This window comes from Sorex araneus, chromosome 1 (assembly GCF_027595985.1).
Source record: "Sorex araneus isolate mSorAra2 chromosome 1, mSorAra2.pri, whole genome shotgun sequence".
Taxonomy (NCBI): Eukaryota; Metazoa; Chordata; class Mammalia; order Eulipotyphla; family Soricidae; genus Sorex; species Sorex araneus.
In genome coordinates this window covers 25,122,080-25,135,724 of record NC_073302.1, presented here as the reverse complement: position 1 = coordinate 25,135,724, position 13,645 = coordinate 25,122,080, and the positions used below count along the sequence as shown (strand labels likewise).

General features: G+C 43.7%; 1 protein-coding gene across 5 annotated transcripts in view; it reads left to right on the top strand.

Moving 5' to 3' along the window:
• The first annotated feature begins 9,055 nt into the window (after positions 1-9,055).
• The window catches only part of PALM2AKAP2 (PALM2 and AKAP2 fusion), a 525,161-nt gene continuing 520,571 nt past the window's right edge, over positions 9,056-13,645 (top strand). The window contains exon 1 of one of the 5 annotated variants that reach the window (XM_004600291.2): positions 9,056-9,357. In XM_004600291.2, the coding sequence (XP_004600348.2) occupies positions 9,353-9,357 (5 nt within the window). In that variant the 5' untranslated portion in view covers positions 9,056-9,352. The remainder of the gene's footprint in view (positions 9,358-13,645) is intronic. The other 4 variants (XM_055130319.1, XM_055130289.1, XM_055130281.1 and 1 more) reach the window with 4 other exon arrangements.

The following is a 13,645-nucleotide window of genomic DNA, read 5'->3' as shown; positions in this document are numbered from 1 at the left end:
TTTAAATATTACCTTCTTCCATTCAAAAGTTTCAACATCAAAGAATGAGAAAAACAAATGTATACATTTTCCCCACCTATTATGTATATGGTTTACTGATATATTAGACAGCAACATATAATATGAATAAACAATTTTAAATAGTCATGATACCATCAAATATATGCTTAGAGAAAGAGCCATCAACTATATAAAGCTTTTGATCTGAACCATCATCTGTAAAGTCTTTGATCTGATAAAATATGCATCTAAGAAAGTACAACTTCTTGGGGTCTTGCTCAAGCATAATTGAAAAAAATTATTCCATAAATATAAAGTGCCTACTGTGTGGTAGGGAACTGTTCTAGGAGATATGTTAATGAATAAAAACGAAAAAATAAACCCTCTTTCTCACAGGCCTATACTCTCAGTGCTTTATTGCATCTGCATAAGTAAAATGTTCTACTAACTTTTGTTTTTCTACAGCAGAAGAACCTTCTCCCTCAAGATTAAATCCAACTTTTCAACTCTCAGAAAGAAAAGAACTCTTCACCTTCCAGTGAGCTTTTTCAGAATAGAATCCAGAAGATCCTTTATTTACCATAGGAATTGTTCTTTTAATATTGAAATTTAGTGCTGGTATCATGAAATAAGGATATTTAATGATATGATACATAAACTTGCCTTTTGAAAGGTTACCAAGTAATAAAATACCAGCCTTATTGGAGATAGGAGAACTATAGTAATTCACTAATTATACTGAATCATGTAATTGAAGAGTTACATCAATTAAGCATCAATAAGGCTTTTGGGCTTCAGTTTGACCAATGCATAGAGTGGGTGACATTGGACTGATTATCTCTAGTGTGTGGTTATGAGGTTGTATTTACTTGGCAAAGTCCCTGATGAATCTGTGGTGTCACACTGGGTTATCTCTGAGAGGTCATTGTTTGTCTTCCATTGTGGGTCAGACTTGGCAGTGGTGAAATAAATGTTCTTTCTACATCTGTACACACATAATCATGGGCTGTTCTGAACACATACGTCATTTTCTGGGTGGGTGAGAGAATTCTAAAAACAACAAACAAATAGGGCTTTTCAGTCTTCTGAGCTGAATGAAAACAATAAGTGTGTTTCAACAAGGAGGATGATCCCAGATCAGTTGTAGAAGTTTATATTGGCTGTCAGACTAGGTATCTTCTCAAATCCCTTCCATGATCAAAAGTTTATCTCCCAGAATTATCCAAGAGTCAGATACCACTTCTATGATTTGAGCATAATCTTATATATATATATCTGAGATTATGCATGTACATAATTATGTATGATATATATACACATATAGTATAATATCTATATACACATGTATACATGTGTAGGATATATATGTATATCTCATATGTATATGTCATTAAAGACAGTGAAAGAGGGACATGCCTTTTTCCTATACTGAACTAAAGAAAGAAACTATTTGCGCTTGCTAACATTCTTCCAGTCTTTGGGCCACACCTGGCTATGATCAGCCCCAAATACTAAAGAATCACATCAATGCGGAAGAGACATAGAAACCCGCCAAGCCAAGCTCAATGAGCAAAAAACAGTATTACTGAAGACAGAAACAACACCAGTAAATCCTTAGAAAGTGTCTTTAACGATACTATAATGAGAATGTTCAGTGAGGTCAAAGAAATGATAGCACAGGTAGTCAACAAAGCACAAGAAAGTGTGAGAGTTGAAATGAAAACTCTTCTACCATTGGAAATGACAGAAACGGGTTACAGTGATAGTACAGAAGGTAGGGTGCTTGCCTTGCATGCAGCTGACCCAGGTTTGATCCCCAGCATCTTATATGGTCCCCCCAAGTATTTTATGAGTGTAAATGCTCAGGAAAATCCCTGAGCATTGTTAGGTGCCCATTCTCCCCCAGTAAAAAGAAATGACAGAAATTAAGAGTATAGTAAGTGATAAAAAAAAGTCAGTGGAAACTCTGAACAGCAGAAAAACAGAATGTGAGCAAAAGATTAAGGAGCTCTAAGATAAGAAGGAAGAAACTCCCAAGAAACAGTAGAAAGAGAAAAAATTGTCCTATAAAAATAAACAGCATACCAGAGGACTATGAATGAGTTAAAGAAAAACAGTATAAGAATCAGTAGAGTCCCTGAAGAACAGGATGGCAAGTGTGATGAAGAAACAATAGTTAAAGAAATAATTGATCACAAGTGTGTGTGGGGACAATGTGCAATTAGGATAGATAAGGGACCAGTACGACAATAATAGAAATGATCACTCTGGACAAGAGCTGAGTGTTGTTGAAAGTAGGTAAAGGGATATACATAACCTTTCGGTATCTGTATTGCAAACTATAATGCCCAAAAGGAGAGAGAAAGAGGGAGAAAGAGAGAGAGAGAGAGAGAGAGAGAGAGAGAGAGAGAGAGAGAGAGAGAGAGAGAGAGAGAGAGAGAGAGAGAGAAGAAAAGTAAGAAAAGTGCCTGCCACAGAGGCAGGCTCAGGGTGGAGGAAGGAAACTGGGGATATTGGCGGTGAAAGGATGGGTGCTGGAACATTATATAACTGAAAACCAATCATGAACAACCTTGCAACCAGTTATCTCACTGAGATTCAATTTTTAAAAAATCATTGATAAGAAAACTTTCCAGAGTTGAAGATTGTATGCATTGAAATTCAAGAGGCACCAAGGATTCCAGTAAAAATAGACCCAATTAGGAAAATTTCAAGACACATTATACTCAAAATGACAAAATCCAAACAGAGAGACAGGATATTGAATGCAGCAAGATCAAAAAAGGAACTTACGTACAAACAAAAAGCCCATAAGATGCACAGAAGATCTGTCAAACAAGGTTCAACAAGCCAAAGGACACGGAAAGATATAGCACACAAACTCAATGATATGAACACCACACCAATGCATTCTTCCAAAGATAAAACTAGCTCCATTATTATTCAGATTTGAAGGAAAGATGCAGCATTATGGACAGGCAATAGCTTAGGGAATTCATAGCCTTGAATCCAATTTTGCAAGAAGTGTTAAAAGAGCTTCTTGAAAAAAAAAAAAGAGCTTCTTGAGACAAGAAACATTTCCCATTATGTGGCACTGAGTATGGCACTCACTGATGGTGCATATGGTTGTCCTCTACTAGATTTAGAAAGGTTAAAAACACACAGAAATTAATTATCACAAGTTCATTTTTATTGCTTTTTTTTTTTTTGAGGAGTGACAACACTTGGCAGTAATCAGGAGCTACTCCTGGCTCTGCACTCAGGCATCACTCCTGGTGGGCTTAGGTGTCCATATGAGATTCTGGGATTGAACCCGGATTGGCTGCATGCAATGTAAACATCCTGCCCACTGTACAATCACTCCAGCCCTTATTGATTTAATTTCTTATCATTCTATTTGCCATTCTTTTAATGTTTTTTTGGAACAAATAACATGAAATAAATTTGTTATATGCCTGCAAAGGGGATAAGGAAAAAGCTTTATTTATGACAGGGAAGATATGATCATTACTACAATAAGATCCAAATACAAAATAAATTTTCAAGCAGTAGATTTCAGATGCTAGAGTTTAAAATGTAAATAAATCAGAATAGGTAGTATACTAAATCATTTAGCTATACTAAATGATTTAAATTACTTTATTTACATAGGTTAAAATTGTATGGCAATAAAATAATTGACTCGACTTGTTGATTTATTTTATGATAATTCTACTTGCCACTTAGTTTTGTTAGAGAAAAGAATATGAAATATATTCCTGCCACTGAGGCATTCTGGGGTGTGGCAGGGAATCTGAGGACACTGTGGATGGAAGAAGACATTGGTCGTAGGATTGGTGTTTAAGCATTGTATGCCTGAAACAACTCTATTATGAACAACTTTGTAAATCGCTGTTTTACTGTCACTGTCACTAAGACAGCGATTTACAAAGTTGTTCATAATAGAGTTGTTTCAGGCATACAATGCTTAAACACCAAATAGCTGTCAATAAAAAATTAAAAATCCCAGTTCCGGGGGTATGGTGCCACCAGCAGGTAAACCTGTACCTGTGGGGTGAGTGCATCAGCAGCTTGATGATGCTTTTAGACTTCCAGATACCCCAAAATTGCTGTTGTGCCTTTGGCCAGATCCCAACAACTTGGGGCCAAGTTTACCAAGAATTAAATGGCCAAAAGTTAGATATGTGGGAGACACACCCACAAACCACTTCCGGCTCAGCTATATAAGCTCATTTCTTGGCCTTATTTCAGAGACCCATAAATCTTGAAAGAGATCAAAAGATGCAGTTAGGGCCTGTAGCGTAGAGGTAGGTGGGAACCCATGACTGAGAGCCCCAGGCTCGCTTGGATCAGGACTCGGCCTCCTCCCCCATGTCCCCAGTTTTCCAGTAGCTTGGCAGTCACACTCTCAAACTGCCCCTGGAGCCATGTAATCTCATTAATGGTCAAGACCCAAAGACTATAAACTAAAGCTCCCGGAAGAGAATGAAACAGAATTTCCTGGACAAATTAAAAGTTTTAGGCAAGGTACCATATGATTAGAATTTTATTTTTTGAAAAATGTGCTATTGGGTTGAATGTGTTGGTATACAGTAAGTCTGGAGGCAGGGTTGCTCAGGAGGGTTGCTGTCTTATCAGTAGCAGTGGGGCTGGGGAGAGGTATCCTGGTTAAGCCCCATTTATTGTCTGGATCTGGGAGTTCAGGATTATAGAGAATCAAAACAAACAGCCAGGGTTTGTTTGGACACTTCACTTTCTGGTGTCAGAATAGACAGAGAGGCAGGTTATTAAGAGGTGATTTACAGATAAAAATGATGAGTGAATTTTGGACATATTGGGTTTGAGGTGTTTATAAAGATGTTCAGTGGCCATAGGATATTCACTTGTGAAGTTTAGGAGAATGATGGGAACTTAAGATTTAGTTTTGGAAGTACACACCATAAAGCTGGTTAAATAAAGCTATAGAGATAGATGAAATTGCTCAAATATAGTGTGGTATGTACATTGAACAGTTAATTTTAGGCTACACAATATAGAAAATTGTCATTTAAGGACAAGTAATAGAGAACGTAGCTAGAGTTGTTGACAGTGACATAGAAGATGATGATGTCACTTCTGTGATGTCACTGTCAGGTTTCAAAGTAGAAGGAGTGATCTTAGGTAAAAATACATTCAAAGACTTGTGCATAAATGTTTATATCAATTTTATTATTTATTTCCACAAAATTGGAAGTAATCTAAATATCCATGAAGTGGTAATGGATACATAACTTAGACCACTTACCTACAATAGAAGACTGATCAGCAGAGAGAGGAAGTGACCTCTTTTAGTACACAAAAGCATGGACTAAATGAAGGAGCCAAATCCATGGCTGGGTGTGTGCTTTGTATGCAGGAGGCCATATTCAAATTCATCCCCTGTACCACATAGTGTACCCTCAAAACCCCCACAAAAAAGCAGCCAAACACGAAATATTATATACTGTTTGGTTGCATTCATATCACATTCTGGAAAAATCAAAGTCATGGGAACCAAAATCAAGCAGGGGGTTTCTCAGGCTGGAGGTAGGGGGAGGGAATTGACTATCAAGAAACATGAATTGTTTGGGATGATGGTAATGTTCTGTAATGACTGTAGTGGTGATTACACGACTACATAATGTATCAAAAGTCACAGATCTGGGGCTGGAGCAATAGCATAGCAGGTAGGGTGTTTGCCTTGCATGCGGCCAACCCAGGTTCGAATCCCAGTCATCCCATATGGGCCCCTGAGCACTGTCAGGAGTAATTCCTGAGTGCAGAGCCAAGAGTAACCCTGTGCATCGCTGAGTGTGACCCAAAAAGCAAAAAAAGAAAAAAAATTACAGGGGATGGAGCACAGTGGGTAGGGCATTTGCCTTGCACTTGATCAACCCGGGTTCAATTCCCAGCATCCCATATGGTCCCCTGAGCACCACCAGGGGTGGTTCCTGAGTGCAGAGCCATGAGTAATCCCTGTGCATTGCTGGGTGTGACCCAAAAAGCAAAAAAAATACTACAGATATGTCTACCTAAGAGATGAATTTTACTGTATGTAAATTGTGAGTTTATAAACCCTACTTAAAGACAAATATAAACAAATGGTCAAAATATCAGGGACAGCCCATAAGTCCCACAAGAAGACTGAGACATATCTACTGTACTTGACATTTGGGACAAGAGTAAGGAATGACAGTGGCACAGAGGAAGAAGCCAGAGTCTTAGAATTAAGGAATATGGCAAGGACTGCTGTTTGTCTCTCAAAATTCATTTCCTTCTTCCCCACACTCCCCACCCCTTTTGGCCTCACCTGGTGGTGTCAAGGACTACTAGTAGCTCAAATTGACTACTAGCACCCTAAGCAATTGGTGCTTAGGGATTACTCTTGACAGTGCTCAGGAACAAAGTAGTGCCAGAGGACTGAATCCAGGGCTTCTGCATGCAAAGCATGTATGCTGTCCTTTTGAGTTATCTCCCTGGCACCCATTTCCCTCTTCTTTCATGGAATGTAGCACTCCTGTTTTAACGAGGCACACGATGATGCAGAATTGAAAGCTGCTTCGCCCAGTGTCTTCAGAAACTGAGTAAGGCCAGTTGCTGAATTCTAGTCTTAGGGATATAAGTGAAAGTGTCCTGAGTAACCACATTCACACCAGACTCCTTGAGATGATCCACAATCTTCCTCCACAAAAGAAAAAAATGCTGTGTGAGCCTTCATTGCATTTGACTATGTTCCCATTTTCCAGCATGGGAGAACAGTCTGCGAGAACATTGTGCACTGGTCTCCTGCCTGCCCCTGAGATTTATAGTACCCCGAGTCATGAAACCAGAGAGGTCTGATGAGAATGACTTTTATCTTTTATTTAATTTAATTTTTGACTTTTATTTTTATTTTTAATTTTAATTTTTTAAATTATTTTATTGAATTGGGGCTGGAGCGATAGCACAGTGGGTAAGGCGTTTGCCTTGCATGCAGCTGACCCGAGTTCAATTCCTCTGTCCCTCTCGGAGAGCCTGGCAAGCTACTGAGAGTATCTCACCCCCATGGTAGAGCCTGGCAAGCTACCCGTGGCATATTCAATATGCCAAAAACAGGAACAAGTCTCACGATGGAGACGTTACTGGTGCCCGCTTGAGCAAATCGATGAAAAACGGGGACAACAGTGACAGTGATTTTATTGAATCACTGAGGTAGTTACAAAGCTTTCATGTTTGAGTTTCAGTCATACAAGGATCGAACACCCATCCCTCCACCAGTGCACATTTTCCACCACCTCCAATGTCCCCAGTATCCCCCCTCCCTCTCACAACCCTCCTTCCCCTCCTCCATGACAGACAATTTTCCCCATACTCTCTAATTTTGGGCATTATTGTTTGCAATACAGATACTGAGAGGCTATCACGTTTGGGCCTTTATCTTCTTTCAGCACACATCTCCCATCCGGAACTATCCCTTCAACCATCATTGACTTAGTGATCCCGTCTCTATCCCAGCTGCCTTCTCCCCCAGCTCATGCGGCAGGCTGCCAACCATGGAGCAATCTTCCTGGCCCTTGTCTCTACTGTCCTTGGGTGTTAATTTCACACCATGCTATTTTATGAGAATGACTTTTGCACTCTGGCTTGCACACCTGTGCTCTTCCCCTCCCCACTCTCTTCAGTATCTTAAGGGAGGTCGTTGGTGAGATCCCCACCAGCTAGGATTTCACCACCTTAGAACACCCACTCCCTTTTACTTGAGAGTAGAGTCTGTTTTTAAAACAAGCTTTATCAGATCATGGAGTAGTTCAGTGGGCAGGAGCACAAGCTTCATTCGATTTCTGGCTGGTGTGTCCCCGGCCCCAAACCCTGCTTTATTAAGCTAATTCATCACTGTATCACTGTTGTCCCTTGTTCATGGATTTGCTTGAGTGGGCACCAGTAATGTCTCCATCATGAGACTTGTTACTGTTTTTTGGCATCTCGAATACGCCTCGGGTAGCTTGCCAGGCTCAGCCATGGAGGAGGGATACTCTCGGTAGCTTGCCGGGCTCTCCGAGAGGGGCAGGAATCGAACCCAGGTCGGCTGCATACAAGGCAAACGCCCTATCCGCTGTGCTATTGCTCCAGCCTCAAGCTAATTCATACACCATAAAATTATCCAGAATATGGTTTTAAGTATACTCACAGAATTGCAGTCATACAATTAAAATTTAAACGTCACAGTATTTTATTATTCCATAGCAACCTTTTCACTCGAGGATGACGTTTCTTTCTCTGTTTTGTCTTTTGACTCAGTGAGCTCTCCTAGGGCAGGGATTGGATTTGCTTCCGCATCCCTAGCAGAGGGATGATGGAACAGTGAGATGCAAGGAAAGCCTGAAGCCCGACCCAGGCGCGAGCGGTCAGCACAGCAGGTGCAGGACACCTGGATGGGGGCCGGTTTCCTCTTCTGGAAACCCTCGGGAGCAGGGAATTCTCACGGGGATCCGGGGAGAGAATCTCTGTCCCGAGAGGCTGCTAACTCTGGGTGTGGCAGTTGGCAAATTATATTCATCGTACCCATTGTTTCCAGAGAAGGCAAGAAAGGTTAGATGATGTTTTCTTGGCAGGCGGGAATACGCAGAATCTGATGAGGTAAGAAGGGCGTGGGGCCCGCCAAAGTGACGAAACACCGCATTAACTAAAGCCGCAACGCAGCTGGAGTTTTCCTTGGGAAACTCAGCCTGATGCCGGATGCCCGCTGGGCCGCACCATGGCGTTTACCAGCCTGTGCCAGCCCGGTGGGGGGCAGTCCCTGCTATCCCAAGAGGCCGGACGCGGCTTTTCTCCTGCAACTTGCTAGTCGCCGGCGCTGCAACCTGGCCAATGACTCAGTCGTTTCCTGTGCTTTCAGCTTCACCCACCCATCTCCACCTGCCCCCGCCCCCTCTCCAGCCCCTCCTGTCCCCCCCTCCACCCGTCTCCCTCCCCACCCAAGTCTCAGTGCTGCACCGCTCGTCCCGGGGGAGCTGTGGGCGCACCTGGCGCCGTGGGCGCCCGGGGCACTCCGCGCTGGTGTCCACACTGCGTGGCGCGCAGCTGCCGGCGCGCGCGCCCTCCCCGAAACACTCCAAGTGGAGTGGCTTGCCGAGCGCCCAGCGCACAACATTATCCAATTGCTTCCCGTTTTACTCGCAGGCTGGGAGCTGAGAGAGCCTGAGCGTTCACTTTCAACCCTCAAGGGGAGGAGTGGGTGCGGACGCGGAGGGCGAGACTCGCTCCCGGCTCCGGCTGGTGTGCGGCCCCCGGCCCCAGGCGAGCAGCGCCGGCGAGCCCAGCTAGCAAGCGCGCCCCGCCGCCCCGAGCCCCGGCGATGGAGTGAGTATCCCCGCGCCGCGCGCGCCGCGCTCCTCCTGCCTCTCCGCTCGGCATGTTGCCATGGCGACCGAGGCAGCCAGCCGCCCCATCCGGGGCCCGCTCCCCCGGTCCCTGTCCGGGATGGGTGTTTCATTTCAGTCCGTGGCGTCCGCCCCGTGCCCGTCTCTCTCGCCGCAGCCGCGGCTGCGGGAGCGCAGGGGCAGGACGCGGCGGGATGCACGGTCTTGATCGGCTGGTCCCCCCCCCCCACCTCCCCCTCACCCACCCCTCCTCGGCCAGAAGAGCCGGCTGGGGGCGGCTCAGAGGAAAATGTTGCTTGGGAGGAGAGACACATTTTACACTTGCCCATCCCTGCCGCACGCTCGCTTAGGCTTCTCGGGAGTTGGCCGCAATAGCCATGACTTCCGATTCCTAACCGTGTCAGCGTTATTGGACTGCAGTTCGGAAAAAAAAAATAATAAAGGGGGGGGGTCACTGCGGATCGGAAGCAAATGTGGTTGGGTGTGAAGCGTGCAATGGAAGGATGATGAGTTACTGGGGAATATGAGCCCGAGCTGCAGTGCCCTGGCTACCAGGATCTACACCCCCCCCCAACCACCCCAAATCATAGATTTGTACCTGGGGTAATTAAGAAATGAGACAAACGTATGAGCGGCAGCCTGGGGTTGAATGACAGCGTTTGACACTGTGGCACAGCCCCGGAGGAGCTGGGAAGAGAGGGCATGAAGCAAGAGGGGAGTTAACAGATCACACAATACAGGCCCCAGTGTGGGTTCAGGGGAGGGTTTTTCTTTCCTCTGTCTCTGTGTCCCTGCCTTGCTCTTTGGTCACCGCTGCCTGTGCTGCAGGGCCACTCTGAAAGGTGGCAGGCTCCAAGAAAGGGTCAGTTCTGGAGCCAGTTATCAGCCCCTGCTTACTCGGTCAGCCTCACTTCCCACGGTTACTCACTGACATTGAGGCTGGATGAAATCATCTTTCAGCCGGGGGAGAGAGTCCTGTTTTCAGGTACCACGGACCTTCATGCCAAACTCAATAAACCCTAGATGCAGCTTTAATCCTCACCTGCATATCTGATTGTGTGCATGCAACTTAATCGTCCCCAGCAAGGCTGCTACAGCAGAAGTGAAAGATGGTGCGGCATTTTTTTTTTTTTTTTTTGCGGGGCGGGGGAGGTGGGTGAAGAGTTGTAGATTTCAGCCCCTTGCTTTGGCGGCTGGTATGAGCGCTATTGCTTTTCTACACACCCATAAAATATCTCTGAGTCTCAGCAGCCCTGTTTGTACAATGGAGATAAAATGTCCTAAGTGTAGGGAGATCAGATAATATTTCTGTCTCTTTCTTTTACAATTAAAAAAGAAAGCCCTTTAGAAAGGGCTTTACTAATTGTAAAGTATATGCAAATTGAAGGAACTGTGCCATGATTAAGGCTCTGCAGTCAGTTATCTGGATTTGAGTCCTTAACCTCTTGCTTAATGGCATCCATCTCTCTGGGCCTCATTTTTCCTATCTAAAAAACATGAATAATATTAAAAATATATTTCATGGACTTTTATGATCATTTACACATCTAAAACATATGAAATTACTTTATCTTAGCTTTCAGGCTTTATTTCACATTGTATAATTTCTGCTTCAGTGAGCAAACATAAAAATTTTAAAACAAGTCACACAACCTAAGTTCAGTAAACCTCAAGAAATAGTACCTATTATCTATTATTATTACTGTGAGCTTTGGCATCTTCCATAAATATTTTATTGAGTCTCAAATTGACATCAGAGTATTTTGCCCCACTCCCAATTTGTAAATAAGCACTATGCCCCAAACTAAGAGGAACTATTTTCTTGATACCCTTTAGATATGAAGAATCAACCACAGATAGACCAGAAACAAGGCAATGTAGACTCCAACTCATTCTTCATTGCCCTTTACTTAGACATGAAGACTGTCATTTGTATGACATCAATTGTGAGCTAGTCATTCCATGATAGAGGGCTCAAGCACACCCTGATTGTTTGTTGGGACAGCATATTTTATCTTATAGCTTTAAATAATACTCTAATGTATAATTTATTTTTCCCATACTTAGAACTTAGTTGCTCATTAATTGTGGAAGAGCATATAGTATCTATAAAGTACTTCCCTAGACCTTCCTCACATATCTTCCCCAATAGCTAAGGGTTTATTTTAAATCCACTTCTATCCCTCCTGGCAGTTCTTGTGAACAGCATTCTTGCTCACTTTCCACGGGACCCAAATCGCTGTTTTCCTCAGTTTCTTTCTTCCCAAGTAACCGCACCCAGGTTTTCCTATTCCTGTTTCACTTCCAGAATTTTCTTACCTTTCCTTTAGCTGCTTGAATTTCTGTTTAAGAGTTCTCTGTCTCACTTTCTTTGCTTTCTAAATATAAGTAGCTTTAAAAAAAACTCTCTCCTCCTCTTTTTAAAATATCACCTTTTTCCTCTCCTACAGTATGTCATATGAAATTTCCCACACACCAAATCCCATTTGCAATCTATACCTTACCCAAGGTAAGGCTGGAGTGATAGCGCAGCAGGTAGGGCGTTTGCCTTGTACGCAGCTGACCCAAGTTTGAGTCCCCCATTCCTCTCAGAGAGCCCAGCAAGCTACAAGAATATCCTGCCCGCACAGCTGAGCCTGGCAAGTTCCCTGTGGCATATTCGATATGCCAAAAACAGGAACAAGTCTCACAATGGAGACATTACTGGTGCCCACTCAAGCAAAATTGATGAACAATGGGAGGACAGGAGGACAGTACTATAGTACCTTACCCAAATCTCATATTAGTGACAGACTATCATGAATATCAATAAGATAGGGAGGGACTCAATTCTCCTTCCAGTGCTCACAACAATGTTTATGACAAAGAATTGAAAAAAAAAATGATGCCTTTTAAAAAATTTAACCAGCGCTTAAAACCAAGCTCCCGGAAGAGAGCGACACAGAGAGTTTCTTGCCCACATGCCTTACTGTCTTCCCTGGGGCCCCTCGGAGGGGGTGGGCTTCAGTTTCCCTCCCTGCTCTGAGCAGAGCTCTCTTGGCCGAAGACATCAGGAGCCTAGCCACAGCCATGCTCAAGGCCCTTCTCCACACGTTCAGACAAGCCTCACGCATGAAGATACAGGCAGAGGAACCCAGGTGCGTGGGACCCAGGGCTGAGACCCCCAAGCCTGCTCGGATCAGGACTGGGCCTCTTCTTCCCAGATTTCCCATTTTCCAGTAGCTAGGCGGTCACGCCCAGGTACTGCCCCCGGCACCGTGTAATCCCACCAACGACCAACATCCAGAGACTTAAAACCAAGCTCCCAGAAGATGTTGAGGCCACTCGACATCTTATAACCTAGTTGTCCCTCTAGGAGAACCTGGCAAGCTATCACCAGCCCACATGGGAGAGTCTTGCAAACTCCCCATGGTGTATTCATATGCCAAAACCAGTAACAATGCTGGGTCTCATTCCCCTGACCCTGAAAAAGCCTCCAATGCGGCATCGTTGGGAAGGACGAGTAAGGTGAGGCTTCTAAAATCTCAGGGCTAGGATGAATGGAGACGATACTGAGATCGCTCGAGAAATTTGATGATCAACAGGATGATGATGATGATGGTAAGCCAATGCGTGTTTATTGATAATAGTACTGGCCAACAAAACAGCCTTGTTTTGTTCTCATCATCTGGAGTTCATAGTTTAATGAAAGAATAGATATTAAAACAGTTTACACCACGAATATATAAATATAAAGTGCATTAAGTGCCACAAAGAGAAAGGACACAGACAAAAGACAGGGAGGGGAAATAGTTTAGATCTGGGTTTTCTCAGCTTCTTCCATGTGTGACACCTTTTCTTTTGAGAAATGCAGCTCTACAAAGTGCTTCCAGAAACATCTTGCACTCACTGATTTTGAATTAATTCTTGCCATCGCCCATCCAGAAACCTTTTTTTGTTGCCAAACTTTGATTTTGCTTCTGGTATGTTTAGTGGTACACAGGGGCTACTCCAGGCTTGATGTTTAAGGATCACTTATGGTGGTGCTTGGGGATGATGTGGACTCAGTGATTGAACCTTGACCTCCTGTATGCCAACAGCAGCATGCCTCCTGCAGTTATAAGACCCTCTCTGGAGCTGTGAGTCACAGTTAAAGAAGTTAGGGGGTACTTCGGGAAGCTTAATCAGTGTCTGAATAAATAGCAGGGCTCCTACATTAAAAAAAAAGCTAGGGGGTTAGATCAGGGGACGAGGGAAACATCTCTGTCACTTTGATCTGAAACATGAGG